Source organism: Oreochromis aureus, linkage group 5 (assembly GCF_013358895.1).
Source record: "Oreochromis aureus strain Israel breed Guangdong linkage group 5, ZZ_aureus, whole genome shotgun sequence".
In the NCBI taxonomy this organism is placed as follows: Eukaryota; Metazoa; Chordata; class Actinopteri; order Cichliformes; family Cichlidae; genus Oreochromis; species Oreochromis aureus.
The window spans coordinates 17408286-17428388 of NC_052946.1; the positions used below are offsets into that span (position 1 = coordinate 17408286).

Genomic DNA, 20103 nt, shown 5'->3' on the forward strand with positions numbered 1-20103 from the left:
GTATTTCAATTAGATTTAAGTCCTGACTTTGACCAGGCCACCCTAAGACTAGTGTACTGACTGTGCCTACAATAACTCTTTTATATATCAAACAGAATAACAAAAATTCAGTAGAAATTGTATCACAAATATTCACAAAATAAAACTGTTACAAAATAGAAATAATAAAATTCACGATTCTATTTGTTCCTACTTGCTGTACATGGTTTTGACAGTTTTTTATATGAACTGGGAATTTGTTTTTTCTAGCTTTACACACATCCTTTCATTCTTTATATTCTGAACTCAAGTTTGCAAAAACATTTCTTTTTTAGACTCAGAAGAGTCAGAGCTTTTCGTGTACAGCACACCCGCAGTAAATAAGCAATAAGAAAGCAATTCAAAAATAAAAAGAGCAAAGTACAAAAGGTAACAAATTTATACAGAAACAGTCTTTTGTTCTGCAGAAATGTGAGCTGTGCAAAATCAGTTTATTTTTGTTGCCATCTTTCCACAAACATTTTCCCACCTGATCAATGACCTTTGCAAATATACACAAATTAAACCATAACTGGGGAAATATGTGTAACACATCCTTAGCTGTAAAAAAATAACCATACAAAAACTATTTCCAAAGGCACTCTCAAAAGCTGTGTGGCAAAGTGAAATATAAAAAAAATCCACCTTAAGCTGGTAAACAAAACAAGATTAAAATACTGAAATGGCATTAATATTCATGAGTGATACATGAAAATCAACTAAAAGCTATAATGTTGCTGCACTTCAAACAAGATTTAAAACAGTCTCACAGCAACAAGGAGCAAACAAAGCAATAAAATATAACATGACACCTTCAGGCCACTTCATCCATCACTTTCTCTGTTCAGTCTTTAAATTCAATTTCTTCATATAATTTTCAATCATAACTTACTTACACCTTTTTTAACTTAGCTGCTTCTTTCTACTTATCTTTGGTGAGTTGTATGTATGTGGTTGTATGTGAATACGAGAGCTGTGCACTTCTATACTAGATGCTATAACACAGTGAGCTGGGTGGATACAGGTAAGGCTGCCATGCTGGCACTGTGTGCAGAAGTACAGAGGAGAAGGCATCGGTGTGATTAGCAGCAGCAGGATTTGAATGAGGACGTTTTCATCGCTGTACTACGGCATCAGCAAGCAGCGACTTCTATTCAGCTTCATCCTTCAGAGTGAACCTGGAAGATGAGGTGGAACAGACATTGAATGATAATAAGAGTTACTGATGATCAATAAAAATGATCAGAAATAATGACCATCAAGCTTGAACATTTGAATAAATGTAAATACAGTCTGGATGAAACCAGATCTCTTCTGCTCACCATTCTGTGACACCAGACAAGAGGTTCACCTCAGCCAACTCGAGCTGCACCTAAAGAATGGGAATGTCATGTCAGCATCTGCATAAACACAGTTTCTGCCTGTATTCACAGCATTTCAGAGGGAAAAGATAAAACAAATTTATAGAATGAATGAAATTTACGCTACCAACTAGAGCACAGTGAGGAGATTGGACCCAAATGAATCTCAGTGTGCTGTTTGGCAGTATATTTAAAGCCATGTAACAGATGCAGGAAGAGCTACAAATACGATTTCAGTCTGACCTGTCCAATGACGTCTCGGCTTCTGAATGAAGAGGAGTTATTTTTCACTGAAACACTGAGGCGTCTGAATCTTATCTCGTCCTTAGGCAGATCATACTCAAACCTTTAAAAAAAGTACAAAAAGATTATTACAACACTAAGTCAGATCTTTAGGGATAACAAAACCTACAAAGAAGAAGAAAAGGTAGTGCAACCTTTCATTAAATTCGGGGTTGAGGTCTCTCTTCTTCACTCCTGTTTTTTTCTTAGTGGCCTTGCTTTTATCTGGCAGCAGCATGAGGGAGACGTAGCTGTCCACACCATCCTTATGTTGCGACAACAGACCTCTGTGTGGATAAAAAAATAAACAATATAAAAATGAAATACAGCAATGATGAATAAAAGTTAACTGTAAAAATGTTTTAAGACATGCCAGCAGAGGTGGGAGCACTTTGATGTTTGAGTTGTTCATGAACAGTCAACTTCAAAAGCAAAAGTACAACAAACATGAGAAACTCAGAAACCACGTATAAGTTGCAGCTCTCACTCCAAGTGTCCACTGGACAGGGGGTGCATTTCCTAAAGATGCTTCATTGTGTGTCTATTGGTAAAGCCCACAATGTCTATGAATATATTTTCTACCTAACAGAAAATCTGCTACCATTTAGATCATTCATACCCTGGATAACTCTGTTAAAATCTAGCATCTGTTAAATGAACATAAAGCATTAGCCTATAAAATTAGCGGTCTCACAGTTTGTGCAAAAAGGGTGTCATATCATATAATGGAGACATATTATTTTTCATTTAGTCACTGAGTCCCAGTATGTTAGAGCAATACAGTTCCTTCTTCAATATATGGAGCAGTCAACATAGCATGAAATATTCTTTGAGTTATCATGAATAATTTCCCTGTTTGTGGGTTTTTCCTAAATTGTTAGAGGCCAACAGAAATGCAGAGCAGAATGTTTTTGAATGCAACAATATACAGACATTTCTGATGGACTCAGGTGTGTTTCCATCATGTGCTGAATTCAGTTTTCGTACAGCCACATCAGAAGATGTGCAAAATGAATTCAAAATGATCTTTCTGTGAGTATAAAGTTGGTGAAAATAAACATGAATTTCTTTTATGACCTGTTTTTGACCCCACACAGAAACATGGTAAGTTTATGATGAAGTTATGATGAGTTTGTGTTAGAATATTACAAACACCTTCCTTTAACACAGCCTCAGACGCATAATATTCATATGCAGCACTCGTGCGATTTAAATGTTTTGTTTGACACACCTGCAGGCGTGAACGATGACAATGAGCTTTCTCTCTTGCGAGGCGTATGAAAGTGACAGCTTCACCTGCCCGTTTCCAGAACCGCACCCAGAAGCAGCACAGGGCAAAGTCCCTGCACCAATCAAATCCGTCATTTTGGATGCCAGTATCTATAAAACACATCCAGGATAACAGTAAGAGGGTGCAGTAACAAGTCCAGTCATTTGCTTTTATCTGTCAGATGTTATCACCTTGAGTTCAGCCCTAAGCAGGATTTGACTTTCAGGTGATGCTCCATCCAGATGGAACCACTGATCCTGAACCAGCTGTGGCTCTGCAAGCAGATTCTTGACAGGAACCACCAGAGATCCCATTGGCTGGTCCCAGCCACTCGACAACTGCGATGCAAAAGACAGTGAGAATGAAAATCACCCCAATATTAGTACTCTTACATATAAGCAAACTAAATCTGTACACACAAATGAATGCAAGGAGTATCGCAAAATTTAAAAACAGATGTAGATAAATATCTTACTTTCACCACAAGCATCTGATGCTTAGGATCATGGACCACAAAGTAGAAAGACTCATTCCACTGAGGACTGGTACAGCGGTCACAGAGCTGATAAAGTGTGATGACATGATAAGATTAATATAGCAGTAAAAAAAGCAATTATCACACCGAGTTGCAGAGCAGCATGAGAGAAAGAGCCTCACTTTGGTTTTGTGGGCTGTTTCACCCAGAACAAGCTCAGCTCCGGCTTTTGGTTCTTTTCCGCTCTTCTTCAACTATGAAGCAAAAGAGAGGCATTCAAGTTACACAACACGTGGGACCGTTTCTGTCAACTTGCGCACAGTGTGTCAATAAACTGCGGGTGACTTACAGATAATGAATGTGCTCTGTCTATATGGACAAAGAGCAGAGCTGCAGCAGGGACAGCTTTGTTCTTAAAAGTCTGGAGAGACTGAAGCTGCAGCACCTGTGGCATGGAGCACAGCAAGTTAGGTCAGGTGATTTTTTTGCAAAGTGAATATACCTCGTGTGGCGCTATGTTGCTAAACAGCATTCTAGGAGGCCAGAGGCATATCACTCCATGCTTAAATGAACAGAGTGAGGCCGAATTGAGTGAGTTTATTAACACGGTGCGGGGCCCACCTGCTCCAGTCTGGCTGTGTTTGACACTGCAGGAACCCACTCCAGTATCAAGTGAACTCGTCCAGATTTCACATCCTTCAGAGTGTACCACTGCAACAGAGACAGTTTCTGTTAGAGAAGCATGGCAACACCCTTTGTATGAGGAAAACAGGCAACGCTGAGTTAAAACAGACAGGGTGTGGCTGAAGGTTGGCGTGAGTGACTAACCTGATCTGTGTACTGTGATCCTATGACCTCATTTAGCTTAATACTGAATCTGTGAACACAAATACAGGCAAATGATTAACAACAATAAGGGTTTAAGTTCACATAATAAAACCATGTTTACTTCAGGCTGACTTCCAGATGTCAGCAGTTTTAATGACATCGGAGACAGGCTTTGTGAAAAAAGCAGTCAATACTGGATTAATAACAATAATTTAAATTGTATTCTCAATTCCTTTTATGCAGGTGGAAATGTGTTTTAAATAAAACAAAAATATGTTATCTTTCATTTTCCATAGCTCGAGCTAATTATTTTTTAGTTAACACAGTGCAGATCAAAAGCTATATTGCAGGAAACACACCTTCCTAGGAAGTCATCAGAATCTATATCCTTATCAAATGCTTCAAACTTGATCTCCTGGATGCTGTGCCCATTCAAAACGACCTGTTCAAAAGTAAGAGAAGCAAACATTCATTTAAAAAAAACATACTTTAGGCAAATCAAAGCTCAGATAATGAACAACAACCATAAACAGCTTACCTCATACATTTCGTTCCATGTTGGGTTTAGATTCTCCTTGATAACATGGCTCTTGAATGTGACCTCGCCTACGTTGATCTTGACATAGGGATCGCTCTTGCCCTTCACCATGCCCCCCATCAGGTTATCCTTTGCAACCAGATTCTGGGCCTCCAGCAGGTGAATCCTCAGGAGCCCCTACAGCATGAAGACTGCAAGTGTTATACAGGAAGTACCACAGAACAGAGCATACGTTCATTGGATTTATTAAGTCTGTATAGATTTCAGTGTGATCCAGATCATTTCTGTCCTTCCCACAAATGACTGGAAAACAGGAATTTCTTGCTTCTTCTGTCACTTTCATAGATAAATCTTTAGAGATAAACAAATCTTTGATTGATGGTTAACTACTTAATGAAAACCTGTTTTTCTTGTTCAAATTAGCAAAGGATCCATCATTAAGAGCATCCTACATTATACATCCTTCCTTGAAGCTGGTATGACGCAGGTTCATAGGCAGAAGTTCAATATTCTACAAATAAGATAAACCAAAACAGCAGGGGGAGCCATTCTAGTAGAGCTTAAAGTAAAACAGCAAGAGGAAGAAAGGAAATGCTGCTGTTTGGAAAGAGACACGAGGGGCTGTTTAGAAAGCCACATGATAAGTTGAATCCCAGCAGCATCCATTTATTTAATCATCACCACGGAATATCTGGGGACAAATGGAATCGCTGGGAAGACATTGTCTAATGTGAGTTAATGAAAAATCACAGGCTTAATGGAGCCCTGCATTTCAAAACATTCGAATGTCTAAAGACCTTCATCGGGTTTCCTCGACTGATACTGCTACAAAATCATCAAGATAAATTTAGGCAGGGGGTGGGAAGGGGGCCTGTGTGTTACAACACACTGCTTTTCTAAGTGTTAATGATCTGAATATGTATATATGAAATCAAAAGCAAATTACACAATACCGCTTTCCTTTGCATGCTGATAACAAAGACAGAACTACACCCACCTCTTGAGCAAAGCCCTGGCTCGGGGTTGTGTGTGGTGGAAGAACCTGAGCAGGTTTGGGGATTTCAGGAACCACTTCTGGCTTTTTAGTGTCAGTGGGAAGACCTGCCACTGTGGCGTGAGCAAGATTGCCCAAACTGGCAATTCATTCATATCCAAACACAGAAAAAGCAGAAGAAATTTTTTTTTTTTTTCTCGTTATTTTTTTTTGTCCAAATTCTGTTTGTTTGAGGCAAACATGACAAAAAATATGAAAAACTGAAAGAACAATATAGTTGTGTTTGCTGTCACATGGAGCTCACCCCTCTGTTTGCTTTTTCTGTGATTCAAAGTCTCCTCTGTCTGCTGTGTGGGGCTGTGTGCGGTGCTCTTCTGCATCTGCTGGTTTGTCCACAAGCTGAGCAAAATTACATTAATGTTATGAAGACGAAAACAGACATCTGGGGCAGAGTAACAACTGACTATTGTGTGACGTGACTCACTGCAGCAGGAGGGGATGGGTCATGTGCTGGTTCAACGTGAGGAGCCATCTCTTTAGCAGTTGCAGGATTTGCTTCAGGTTCTTTAGGCTGGTTTGATACTGCAACAGACCTAAGAGCAACATTATTCTTAAAAAACATGAAAGTCTGCAATAAAGCTTGTCAGACATAAAACCATCTGAATCCTGTGTCCTGTGCAGTCCTAGTCTATGTCTTTACACTTAAGTGAGATATGACTTCAAGGAGCGCGTTTACTCTCCTATACCTTCACTCACCAACAGGGAGCACACTTAACATCTTCCATTTCTTAAGCTTGTTTAAGTTTAAAAGTGTATGTACTGCTTATTTTCCTCAGCAGCACTTCTAACTTTGGTTTTAACTGTTTCTGAATAAGACTACAGTCTCGGGTACAGCAGCATTAGCTCCAACATTAGATCATAGATTTCACACATAAATGACTCACTTGTGTGTTGGCATCTCTGAACTTTTTTCCTCCTTGCCAGCTGCTGCGGATGCCTTTTCTGTGGGGGTGCTGGTGTCCTCTTTCTTTACTGCGGTCACAGTCGGCCGTGGAACTTCAGCCATCCTCGAGTTAAGAATCTGTTAACGACACATTTCCAGTTGGGGTTTCTTGAAGTCATTAACAGTAGCACTAATGTAGGGTGTGCATGTCTTCATACCTTGAGCTCAGCCCTCAGGAGGAGCTCGCTTTCAGGTAAGGCTCCATCCAGAGGCATCCACTGGTCCAGGACCAGCTGTGGTTCAGAGAGGAGCTGTCTCACAGGAACTACCAGAGATCCCATTGGCTGGTCCCATGCACTGGAGAGCTACACAGACAAGGACACATTTATGATATCAGTCAGAACTTGAGATGATGATGGCAGCAGCCAGACTTTAAATGCTGTTGTATTGTAGTGTGTATTGGACTATAACAAAGTTAGTACATTTACCTTTATGATGAGCATCTCCTCTTTGGGATTGTGCACCTTGAAGAAGAATCCTTCATTCCACTGAGGAGCTCTGGTGCGATCGCACACCTTCAGACAGAAAATGGATAAAGAATGATAATAAATTATTTCTCCTTAAAAAAAAAAGGAAAATCATCTGTTTATTCCCAGAAACAGTAAATTAGTTATCAGGAAGCTGTGATAGAGACTTTACCATGACATCAGATTAAGTAAATGAAGAAGATGCTGATAAAAAATATAGACTGGGGGATCCAGCACATACCCCATGAGCTCAACTGCCCAGAATGGGGAGTTCCCAGATGGAGCATTAGCTGGATGTCATTCTCCTACTCTCTCAATATTTCCTGTCTGCCTCACAGTTACTTTCAATAAATGCTCAAGAATAAATATCTAAACAATTATAATATTATAGATCAATAGCTGTGACAGTGAGAATAAGCCCTAAACTGGCCAAAAAATGTGTCTCTGTGCACGTATTATTAATTTCATACCTTAGTTTTGTGGACTGTGTTACCAAACACCAGCTCAGCTCCAGCCTTGGGCTCCTTTCCACTTTTTTTGAACTGTACACAGAAAGAAAAAAGATTAGATTACATGAATAGTTTGAATTCTTTTCATCTATTTTCTTAACTTCTCCAATTCAAGGGTGGTCAGAGTTTATCCCAACAGACATTATTCTCCGTAATTATGAGATCCAACACTTTCTTAAAAAATATCAAACATTTCTGAATCACGTCATAAAATCCAACAATGACTGTCATTCATCAGCTTTTATTCAGTCTTTCCTTTTTAGTAAAGTGTTACTAGTTAAAAGTGGCAATTTTTCACTTTATACCAGTAAAGGAACTCATAATGAAACTGTCTATTATAGCGATTCTCACTGTGCCAAATTGTAAGGGACTCACAGGCAATGAGTGCGCTCTGTCCACATAAACAAAAAGGAGTGCTGCACAGGGAACAGCCTTGTTCTGGTAAGACTGGAGAGACAGCAGACGCATTACCTGCAGTGAAGAATCAAATAAAAAATACATTAGTGACTCAGCACCGATGTGCACAGTGAATCAAAGTAGGAGCATTTTGTTTGTGTACAAAAACATGCACTAACTTGGTCTAGGCTGTTATTATGGGACACTGTTGGAACCCACTCCAGGATCAGACGGACACGGCCGGACTTTACATCATTCAAGGTGTACCACTGAAACAGAGGTGCTCAATCATTGGATTACAGTCTATAAATGCACCAAGCGTACACACATTTCGGAAGAAGATATATAAAATACCCACCTGGTCCAAGTACTGGGAGCTGATTATGTCTGCCACACTGATTTTGAATCTAGTCACAACAAAGAAGATTATGCACATTATGCAAAAGTCCTTAACAATACTGTTTCAACTATTCTGCATTTAGAAACACTATTTTTTACTGATGCACTGTGATAAACATCACCTCATGGTGGACTTACAATGTTTTTGCCAGTATAGACATTTGTTTACCATCGCTATGCTCAGGTAGATATCTTTGTGTGATTTGGCGCCTCTGACTCAGTTCTGAACAAGTGGAGACCTCGACATTAGCCCTTACCTGCCCAGGAAGTCATCTTTATCCATGTCTTTATCATACAGCTCCACTTGCATTTCCTGTCCTGACTGAGGCTTCAAAACCACCTTAGAGAGCGTAAACAAGTTTAGTCAAAGTCACAGATGTTAGGTGATAACAGGTCTTCTGATTTTATGCAGCCCCTCAAACACACCTCATACATCTCATTCCAGACCGGGTCGAGGTTTTCCTTGATCACGTTGCTCTTAAAACTGAATTCTCCGACACTGATCTTGGCGTAAGGGTCACTCTTGCCTTTTGCTATACCCATCACTTTATCTTTGGCAACAAGACTCTGGGCCTCCAGCAGGATGATCCTCAGCAGACCCTACAGGGGGGGATATTTTCATCCATGCTGCTTTTTAACAAACAGGATTTTGTCGTGCCCTGCTTCTTGTATCTGCTTCTGTAGGTGTGTTGTGATGTTACCTCACTGGCAAAGCTGATGTCTGGGGAAGTATGAGGGGGCTGTGTTATGGCAGGACTTGGTGATTCTTCCATCTCATCTTGAATCAAATCAGCTGCAGGTTTTTTGGCATCGGCATCTTCATGCGAAGTCACCGAAGAGACAATAGTCTCCACAGGAGGAGTGTCTACTGAGCTCGACCTAAAAACACAGCGATTAGAAATAAGCCATGTTTAGAGGGAAATCTGATGGCTAAACAGAAATAGACTTTACTGAATAAATAATCTCACTTGAGTGTTTTGTCTGTCTCCAGTTTCTGCTTAGCGGGAGAAGGATCTGGCACCGCAGTTGCCTTAGTTTTATCAGCGGGAACAGGACATTTGCTTGGAATCAGCATCTGTAATTAAATGTCCATTGTTCTAAATTAACTATGTAATTTATTACATAGTTGTCACACCCATTGCAAAAACTAATTTCATTAGGGCAGAGGGCACAACAGCAAGAATAACAGCGAGAGCATAGAGCAGGCAACGACATGTCACACACACCAGGATACTAGGAGCTGGAGTGGAGGTGGGTTGCAAAGCAGCTTGCAGGGGTTCCACAACTAAAGCGGCTCATATAGTGTGTCCTATATGAGGTTTTCCAGTTGGGCGTGTAGAAAGATGCCAGCTGAGCCCTCAGAAAATGCAGACTGGCACTGAGATCAACTGATATGTTGGGATTGCGGCTGAGCTTGACGCTGTGGCTCACTTAAACTACAACTATGCTTGATTTAGAAGATAACAAAAAAACCAAAAACAAACAATAAAAAAAGCTGAACTGAAGAATTGACAGAGACTGACACACCTTGAGTTCAGCTCTCAAAAGAATCTGGCTCTCAGGTGAGGCTCCATCCAGATGGAACCACTGGTCCAGGACCAGCTGTGGTTCAGAGAGCAGCTCTCGAATAGGAATAACCACAGAGCCCATGGGTAGGGTCCAGCTGTGGGAGAGCTGGAAAAACACAACGTTTGGTGTTAACAAGTTCTATATGAGAGATCTGTTTACATGAGGATAAGTTTTAAAATACACTGAATCATCTGACCTTAACAAGAAGAATATCCTCTCTGGGGTCACGAACCAGGAAGCAGAATGCCTCACTCCACTGAGGTGAAGTTGTACGTTCACACACCTTAAGAAGAGACAAAAGAATCAACACATAGAGTACTTTGGCAATCTTAGTACTGGAAGAGAAGCAGAAGTATCAGGATGAGGGCTGGAGTCTTACTGTAGTTTTTCGAGATGTTGCTCCAAGAGTCAACTCTGCTCCTACTTTTGGATCTTTTCCACTCTTCTTCACCTGCAGGAAGAGAGAACAGTCGGGAATATTTATTTGGAGTCCAAAGGTCAGCTCCTAGTTCTACAGTCTGTCCTTTAAAGCAGTACTAAAAGACTTACTGACAATCCATCTGCCTGCTCGACAAACAGAAACAGCAGGCCTGCCGAGGGAACTGCCTTGTTCTTGTAGGACTGTTGGGAATAGAACTGAAGAACCTAAAGATGCAGGAAACAAGCGCAGAATATAAATCAAGCTCAGCACAAAGTGTTCATTAATTCGTCGTTTGTTTCGATATTACTGACCTGGTCCAATCTGTCTGACTCTGAGGCTGTTGGAACCCATTCCAGTATCAGGTGTACGCGACCAGACTTCACATCACTGAGCGTGTACCACTGAAAAATAAAGAGAAATCATTATAATGTCTGAACTATCTTTAATTAAGTAATTTTAGAGTAAAATTCAATTTTTCTAAAATGTCATATGTGTCTGTAACACTGTAGCATATGCCCACCTGATCAGTGTACTGAGCATCAATGAGGTCCTTTAGACTGATCTTCAGCCTGCATGTCAACACATACAAGATTAGAATAGATCGTGTAGATGCTAATAAGCATATGTGATGCTTGATTTAAATGTAGTTACCTGCCCATGAAGTCATCCTTCATGTCCATGTCTTTATCAAAGACCTCCACATGCAGGTCCTGGCCTGGAAGCTGGGTTAAAATCACCTGAGGGGCAAACCAAGTTAAACATCTCAAAGGACCCTCTTCAACTAATTACACTGAAACTAAATAAACTCAGTGTACTCAATCAAAAAGCAGGTGAAGACTCATCTTTCTAAAATCGAATTTAGATTTAATTTCATTTTATTTTGTCTGATTCTCTGTTTTCTTGTTTGTTGTTTTTATTTGATGTAAAGCACTTATCTTGAAATCAAATTCCTTACTCACTTTCACACAAAAGCGCAGATCATGCTTTAAAATGTCACCACAATTTTACAGTTTCTTACCTCGTACATCTCGTTCCAGGTGGGGTTAAGATTGCCTTTGATGACTTCGCTTGTGAATGTTTCACCCCCAATGCTGATCTTGACATAGGGGTCACTCTTGCCTTTCACCATGCCTCCCATCAGGTTATCTTTGGGAACAAGATTCTGACCTGCCAACAGGTGAATTCTCAGCAGTCCCTGAAATAAAATTTGCATTTTAAATTTTAAAATAATAATAAAAAAATACTACCAAGATGCTAAGAGCCATCAAGGAAAAAAACTAAATAACTGGACTGTATTACCTCTGTAGCGAAGCTAGGATGGGAAGAGGTCTGCTGTGGGAGCTGTTGGGATAAGCTCGAGGACACATCAGATGGAATGCGCTCTTCATCTAACCACAGGACCTTTGGTGAAATGGGGAAAAAGGAGAAGCAGAAAGACAAAAAATCTTAATTGAATTTGGAATTAATTACTTCCTATAATCCACTTTTTTTGTTAGTGTGTTTATTAGACATTATAACAGTGCAGGATTACAGGTCTTAGTCCCGTTTACCCTGAGGATCGCATTGAGATAGATGCGACTGGCTGATCCAGAGTTTTCCAACTGGAACCATTGATCCAGAGAAAGATTGGAATTTGATAAGAGACGAGACAACGGGATGGTCAGGTTTCCCAGCGTCTGCACACGGTCAGCATCCTTCACCTAATGAAGAAAAGACAATTTAACACCATCACCCATCAGATTATCAAAGATGAGTTTTAGTGCATAGTAAATGGTACATAATCTCATCATCTACTACCTGAATGTCTATGTCCTGGTTGCGAGGATCGTGGATGAAGAAGGTAAAAGCTTCTTCAAACTCCGGATTAATGGTTGTGTAACAAGTCTAAAGAGAAGATGGAAAAATGTGCATATGACAAAAAAATAAAACATATCAAGAGAATTTTAAATGGCTTTCCCGGGAGATGTACCTTGCTCTCTCTAGTGACGTCCTTCACAGATAACTGCACCATGGGATTGGGCTCTTTATTTCCCTTCTTCATCTAAAACATACACAGTTGCGGACAGATATGAATACAGAGTAAGACACTGACATTCTGTAACCAAGAGCAGCACAACAAATAGATTTATCTACTATTATAAGAACATGAGGTCAGTCACAATGAAAGTGTGTGCATGGCTACCATAGCAACTGCACAAATAACTGAAATGAAGCACCGTGCTGCATGGCACAATCAGGAAGTCTAAGTTTGCAAAGGGAAAAAACAATAAGCTGGGGGGTTTTCTTCCAAAGCTTCTGTAACTTTGTTTTTCATTTAAAATTTATGACAAAATTAAGGAGTCTGAAAAGTGTGTAACAGTTTTGGATAGAGTTACCCATGTTCATCAACAGTGGAACAGATTAAACTGGGTTTCTTGTGGTAAGTTGTGGAATGCGAAACAAATAGCAGTTACAGCTCAGTTTCACCACACACAGGAAGCAGCTCTGAGCTGTGCACGAATGTGGGCACAGAATGCACACTTATTTGACTCACAGGAAGCGCTTCAGCCTTATCCAAATAGATAACCAAGATGGCTGAAGAAGGGAGATCAGCATTCTTGTTGGTGATGCTCTCGTTTCTCTTCAGGACCTAGATGATGATTTTACAACATTTCTTTTAGTGTAATTGTTTGACAACAAACACAAGTCTCCTCAATGATGCACAAAAAGATGATCATCAGTGAAAATTAGACGCTCAGACCTGCTCTAGTTGATCAGTGCTTGGCAGCAAACTCAACCACTCTAGCCTGAAGTGAACCCGTCCAGAATCTGTGTCCTTCAGAGTGAACCACTGGGAAGACGCATTCAGACATACTTTCACCGTCTTATGATTAAAAAAATCATCCACAGTGTGGCAAAGATAAAAAAGAAAACTGCTCACTTACATCATTGACAACTATGGATTTCTTCACAATGCCCAAATCCAATTTGGTCCTATAGGGAGGAGGAGTGCAAGACAAGAAGGATTAAAGACAAAATACAGCAGTGCAATTTCAATGATCAACAGAACAGAAAGGAGACTCTGTACATTCGAAGTACTTTTCCCCACCGTTCATACAGGTGACAAATGAAAGGTGACAACATGAGATTCAACCAGGACATGAATTATGCATATGTACCTGCCCAAGAAATCATCCTTGTCTGGGTCTTTGTCATATACCTCAACCTCCAACTCTTGACCAGGTACTTCATGGACAATAACCTGATGTAAGGCACACACATAAGGACATGACGACTGACAAAGGGGCTTGTATGGAAGCTATCTGCAGCCTCGTGAATGAAAATGGACAATGCCAGTGACTGACATATCAGTATAAGCCCTCAAATACAGAACAAAGTGAAATGATGTGTGAAAGACAATATTTTCCCAGACCTTTACGTGCTGATGATTTACAAAGAAAACAAAAAACCTTTCTCCTCACCTCATACATTTCCCCCCACTTGGGGGCGTCTGTGTTGTCAATGTGTTTGGAGGTGAAGGTCTGAGGTCCCACCCTTAATATGGCGTAGGGATCAGACAAGCCTGCCATGACCCCTTTCACATAGTTGTCCTTGGCTGCTAGTTTCTGTGCCTCCAGTAGGTGGATGCGTACAACACCCTGAGAGAGGAGAAGAGGTTCATATACTAGTGTTTTAAAGCTTGAAGTACAATTGTAGTCTGAATGTGCAGATGAATCTTCAGGCCTTACCCTGGGCAAAGGAGAGCGTAGCTGGGCCACATGCAGGCCAGGAACCAGCGGGACAACCAGGCGGTTGGGCAGCACCAAGAAGGAGGCGATAGCATCCATAATCATGCTGTCTGACATGACACTAAAACATAGAACAGAGTAATATTTCAGTGGCAGCACTAAAAATCATTTAATTTTCATTGTACAATAAAAGTAAATTATAAAATGACATTTTTAAAGGGAGATGTTGTACTTTCTTTAGTTTCTCTTATAAATATACTGCTAATGTTGCATGCACATCTTAAATATGACAGAAGTTTCAAACAATGAAGTCAGCCTATGTGCAGGTAATTCCTCTGAGCCAAACGATCTTGATCAGGATCTTGGTTCTGTATGATGTCAAGCTCACATCACTAAAATGTTCATCTCTTGCAAGCAGCTCTGCCTATGAGGGCAGAAGCCCCGTCCACTTGTCTGTTTATGAAGGGCATTCAATTAGGAGAAATTTGCCTTGAATTTGCAGAAGGGAAGGGAGCTAAAGCTAAACTGTGGGGCTTTACAAAATCACTGCATAGGATGAGTAGGGATTATTTTTAACTGTGAATCATGATCATGCAAAGCTTGAATAGTGTACATGGTGTTGGAAACATTTAGTTGGAAACAAGCAGACTTGGCTCCCTTTAAAGGCTATGGTTATTAATAATGTGTAAAGCAAGATTTTTTCAGCATGACTCACTTCAGTCCAGGAATGTCCAACAAATTAGTCAGTCCAGTCCAATTGATGTCTAGTTTCTGGGAAGAGATAAGAAGGAACTGTGTAGAGCAATCTATAAGGACTGATAGCAAACCAATAGCATACAAGACTATAGGACACGTGTTATTGACAGGGATGGGGGTTGGAAGGTGCAACAAGAGAAGGACTAATGGAGGTGAATTGCAAATATAAATTGACCTACAGGCCGACGGATGAAAAACATAGAGACTGCACCCACAATGGGCACATCTCCAATCAGAGGCTCAAGGATCACTCGCATCATCCCATGTAGCTGAAGCAAAAAAGAAACAGAAAGGCCAATTATCACTAAATAAAGAAAGGCAGATTTTCTTTGTATTTTACTGAATTCTGGATCTTTAGATTGGCATTTAAAAGCTTTACATGACTAATACTAATGTCACCACAAAGTAGTTTGTAGCCTGCATAAGAAGACAAACCTGTATGCCTTTGACTCCAGCTTTGCAGAAGTACCGTTTCACTTCAACATTGATCTCCACGTTGCCAACATAGCTGAAGATATACGCAAAAAAATGTCACCAATATGAGCACCCAGGAAACATTCCAATAAAGAGAGAGTAAAAAGCAAAAGGGTAAAAAGTCACCTAATATACAGATCCAGCAGGACTTGTCCCTTGTCATTTTCTGTGTGTGCCTTGATCCCTACAACCTTCATGGCCTAAAGCAAACATAAAGCACATTTGTTTGAACAGTATAACTCCATCATGCATCTCTTGTGTGGATCTTTGCAGCAAATCCATAGCATTGTTTAAACTCTCAGTGTCGTCACCTTGTCCCCCATGTCCACCTTGGTGAAGCTGAGGGTCTGGAGGTGGCTGCTTGAGGCTCGGATAGAAGGAGCGATGGTTTCTACCAGCAGCTTCTCCAGGTACTGGCCGACAAAGGGCCACACCTGCTGCAGGACCTGGCCAGGATATCAAGCACATGCTTTAATACGATGCTTTTATCTTTCATAAACATAACAGAGACGACTGCTTCAAGTAAACTTCTGCCTTCTGTTTGAAATACCAGAAAGAATGACAGAGACAGCTGGAGTGTACTAAACCTCCTCAGCTGTTAGTGTTCTTGTTTGGGGTCACAACATGCAGTATGACATCTGTGGTCTAGATGTGGTTCTTTTTGCACAATATTAATACCGCTATGTAAACCTGTGCAGTCTTCATACTATTGTCAATGAGAAAGAATCTAAAAACAGAGCACAGTTTGCTTGCGTGCCTCTGACTTTGTGAAAAAAACAAAAACCCCACAGTTGGTTAGAGTCTGGCATAAGTGGAGAATGAGTCATCAGCTGCCTGCTCTTATGGCGCATGAAGCATGAGCAGTAAAGCAATCTGCTGACCTCCCCTCCAGTAAGCAGTCTCAAACCTCTGCTTTGTCGGCTTTCTAACGCTTACGTCTTGTGATCCTGCTATCTCGAATGCTTTTTATTTCTTTATGTCTGTATTAGAGGCCTTACTTTCTCTAGGCTAGAAGAGCTAGAAGGAGATGGGGGTGGGGCTGCAGGGTTTTTTTTAGTTTGGGGAGCTATGTGGCTCCTCCCCTTTCCTGTGAGCCCACTAGGCTGCAATGAAATGGAAATGTTGAGTGGGATGTCTGGCACTGGGCCTCCCCTCTGCAGTACAGACAGAGTGGCCACAATGGTGGGGGTGTGGCCTTTTTTCTACTAAGGTAGCAACAGTATTTATCAGCGAGCACACACTAAGTGTCAATCAACACTACAGCTGGGCTGTTGAACGGCGTGTGTTTGCTGAGCTTGAGGGAAAATGGACAGCTGTACAATAAAATCATGAAGAAAAAGAGGAACTCGCTGATGTTTTACCTTATTCAGCCATTCAACCTTCTCAACATCCGGAAAGTTTACCTGAAGGACAGAAACAGAGGGCAGGAACACACTTAAACTGTGTATAGAAACAGATAAACAAACAAGAGGAAAGGGAAATGATTCATTCACAGATGACCGGCAGCTGATATCACAACAGTGCTCTATCCCTGAGGGTTCGGACTGGAAAAGGCTTTTCAAAAACACAACATAATATGGATGAATGTTGTATAAAAAGATCACTTTAAATGATGTGGCTATTACACATTAAGCCTTGTAAGTCATTTGTGAAGATACTTTGCAATATAAGTGCTTGGAGTGTTTCCCCCCATGTATATTTCATAGGTTTCTCTCAGACAAAGCATTGCCACATGACAACATTGAGAAATCTGTTTTGAACCCTTCAGTGAGGAGATGCATTCTGTCTGGTTATGCACGCAATCATTTTAATCACTCCTGAAACAGGAACCCACAGAACCTCACTTGGGTGTGGCCAGATACTCCTACATGACAGAGGCACATGTGGGTTTCTGAATTTGCATTCTGTCTACAATTACTGCAAAGATGTACTATAGACTGCAGGTCTAGTGTCCTCACACATTCTCCATTCAGTTTTGATTAGACGGTTTGAGTGTTTTTGGAGCTGTTTTTGAAGCAACAATCTCCCTGTGTGCTTTTAGACATGTTTCGTTTTAAAATGAAACACGTGTGCAATGAATTTAGGAAGTGTCTTTGTATGAAAGGAAAAGGGACAAAGAGTTCTGCAAAACATCATACTCCATTGAGGAGCTAAAGAGCAACGGTTCAGCAAAGTTTTTCAAGGCTATAATAGGCTGTGATGCATATAGTTCCATTGCAGCAAATAATAAGTACTGGTTGGGGATAAATCACTCAAAAATACTCATTACACCCTACAGTAGCCTCTGTAGTGGTATTGTGATTGCATGTCCAGTGCCAGGCTTTGCTTGATTTGTGTAATGTAAGGTTACTCTAGGTCAAAGTGGGCTAAGGGGGAGACAGTGCAGCAGCAGAAAGTTTAATATGCTCTCAGACCATCAGCTACATTCATGTCTTACCCATGCAGGAAGGTCTCGCTTGATTTTGGACACTCTCGTGGATGTGTACTCTTGCTCGTTGTCGAGCAGCTTTATGGCTGACTTGAGGCGCGTCTCCTTGGCTTCTCGGGCATGTTTCCATCCCGTGTAGATCATCATGCCGAACACCAGCAGGCTGGTGCTGACCCGATAGTATCCGGCAAGGTAGACGGGGAGCAAAGCACCCAGGCATTTCCCAAAGGTCCAGAGTACCGCGACTGCACTTATCCCCTTGGGTTTTTCAGTTTCTGCCTCCACGTTACTCAGGGCTTTCTTCTCGCGGTCGCCTGAGCTCGGACACTCGGCGCCCTTGGATTCGCTCGGCTCCGGCTTGTCGCTCTGCATTATGGTTATCTTCTAAAACCACTAAAGTACCACAAAGCTGTTCGCTGAATGATATTTGCTATCTTGAAAACGGTGATCGAACTTCCCTAACACTTAATCTGCGGTTTCATGACTAGTGCGAGCCACTGTCTGAACAAACGCACTGCTGCTGCGCGTCAGCTTTACGAGCACCGCCGCTAATTCGCCGTTCGCGAGTGTTGCATCTTATACGGACTACAATAAAATGTGATTGCGATCGCTGGATTGGATCGGTGGTATTGATTGATCTCGGAGAAGTCCCCGATCGCTGCTGCTCACCCAGTACCGTTAGCTGGATGAAAACACGCCCACTAAAAAGGCGTTTTTGACTGCTTGCTGCGTCAGACTACCCAGTCACTGTTATTACTGCAGCATTATGTAGAAGTTCAGAAGTTTTTTTTTTATAATCAAATTATCCGAAAAAAGGGTATTTATTTGTCTGATGAAGCACAGACCACCCATTAACTAAACAATACACGCTTGGAAATAGTTCCGACAGCTTTATCATCTCTCCCCAAACCTCCAAATAACGCACAGGCCATTGTCATAATGATTTCAGTAAGAAGGGTTGGATAGTAACTAATTACATGTAATTAGGATTACGTTATCAGATTATACAAAATAAGTAGTATAGTAAGTAAAGATGAACTGTGATACATTTGCAGTTAGATTATAATTCAGTTAAGAATTGTCTTGAACACACAAATGTGGAAACACTTTTGCATTTGAAACTGCTTGAAGTCGATATTTTTTCCTCCTCTTGGCACAAAATGAATCACTTTCTAAGAGACACCACGTGCCCACACTTTTCATTAGTCATCATGCGGTTTCTAAAGCATGGCCACTTTATTAAGCATATAATACCCTACCCCCCACACCGAGAACTGCCCCAGTTCTTGGTGGCATAGATTCAACAAGGTGCTGGAAACATTTTCTTCAGATTTTGGTCCATATTATTATATCAGATTTGTTGGTTACACATCCATGATGACAACCTCTCGATCTACCAAAGGTGCTCTCATGCATTGCGTTGTGATGACTGTGAAGAGAATTTGAGTAAAGTGAACTTTCATGTTTAAGAAACCAGTTTGCTCTGTCCTTTGTGACATGAGAAGACAGGTACACCATGGACATGATAGGTTATATTCAGGTAGGGTATATGCCACCAGTGATGCACAATTGGTCCTAAAGGCCCAGAGAAAATATACCTCCACAAACACGAACCACTGATAGAAGGCACGATGGATCCATACTTCCAGGTTGTTTGTCAAGTTCCAACCCTACAAACGAGCAGAAATCGAGACCCATGAGACCAGGAAATACTTTCCAAACTTCAGTTGTACAATTTTGATGAGCCTATGCAAATTTCAAACCGTTTGCTGTCCGTTGCTGGCTGGAGTGGTACTAGTGTTATCTGCTGCTGTTCACCATTTTATTTTCAGAGGTGTCCTTCTGCATACCTTTGTTGTTAAAAGTGGTTATGTGGTTTCCTGTTACCTTCCTTAAAGCTTGAAGCAGTCTGGCCATTCTGCTCTGACATCTGACTATTTTACAAACACTTTACAACTTTTTATTCCGCCAATTTCAATGACCACTTTGAACTAGACATTTGGATGAATGAGCAATTAAACAAGCATACCTAATAAAGTGGGTATATTTTAAAAGCTGGTACGGGCTTGCATTTGAACCACTTTCCCCCAAATAATGCTGTGATTAAAGAAAATGTTTTGGTTGCACCATGTTTAGTATGAAGGTCCAATATCTGCAATATCTGGTTTTGAAGTAATTGTTTTCAGA

The 20103-nt window shown here is 40.9% G+C and overlaps 1 protein-coding gene across 1 annotated transcript; it reads right to left on the reverse strand.

Annotated features, from left to right (window-relative positions):
* Nucleotides 1–165: 165 nt before the first annotated feature.
* esyt1b (extended synaptotagmin-like protein 1b) lies at nt 166–18608 on the reverse strand. The gene is made up of 52 exons (XM_031747953.2): nt 17926–18608; nt 16850–16891; nt 15800–15934; nt 15615–15688; nt 15450–15522; nt 15194–15283; nt 14974–15029; nt 14259–14379; nt 13992–14168; nt 13689–13771; nt 13455–13503; nt 13271–13360; nt 13064–13159; nt 12500–12571; nt 12328–12414; nt 12081–12230; nt 11830–11931; nt 11549–11725; nt 11182–11267; nt 11051–11099; nt 10842–10931; nt 10659–10754; nt 10489–10560; nt 10306–10392; nt 10068–10214; nt 9509–9615; nt 9242–9419; nt 8967–9140; nt 8798–8880; nt 8500–8548; nt 8321–8410; nt 8121–8216; nt 7707–7778; nt 7198–7284; nt 6928–7074; nt 6711–6847; nt 6251–6359; nt 6071–6165; nt 5770–5905; nt 4773–4949; nt 4594–4676; nt 4235–4283; nt 4028–4117; nt 3756–3851; nt 3589–3660; nt 3407–3493; nt 3123–3269; nt 2893–3041; nt 1817–1948; nt 1623–1725; nt 1341–1390; nt 166–1196 (listed from the first exon to the last, which is right to left on the reverse strand). Exons 1-52 carry the CDS (start codon nt 18286–18288, stop codon nt 1169–1171), a joined length of 5487 nt encoding a protein of 1828 aa, XP_031603813.1. The 5' UTR covers nt 18289–18608; the 3' UTR covers nt 166–1168.
* Nucleotides 18609–20103: the final 1495 nt, after the last annotated feature.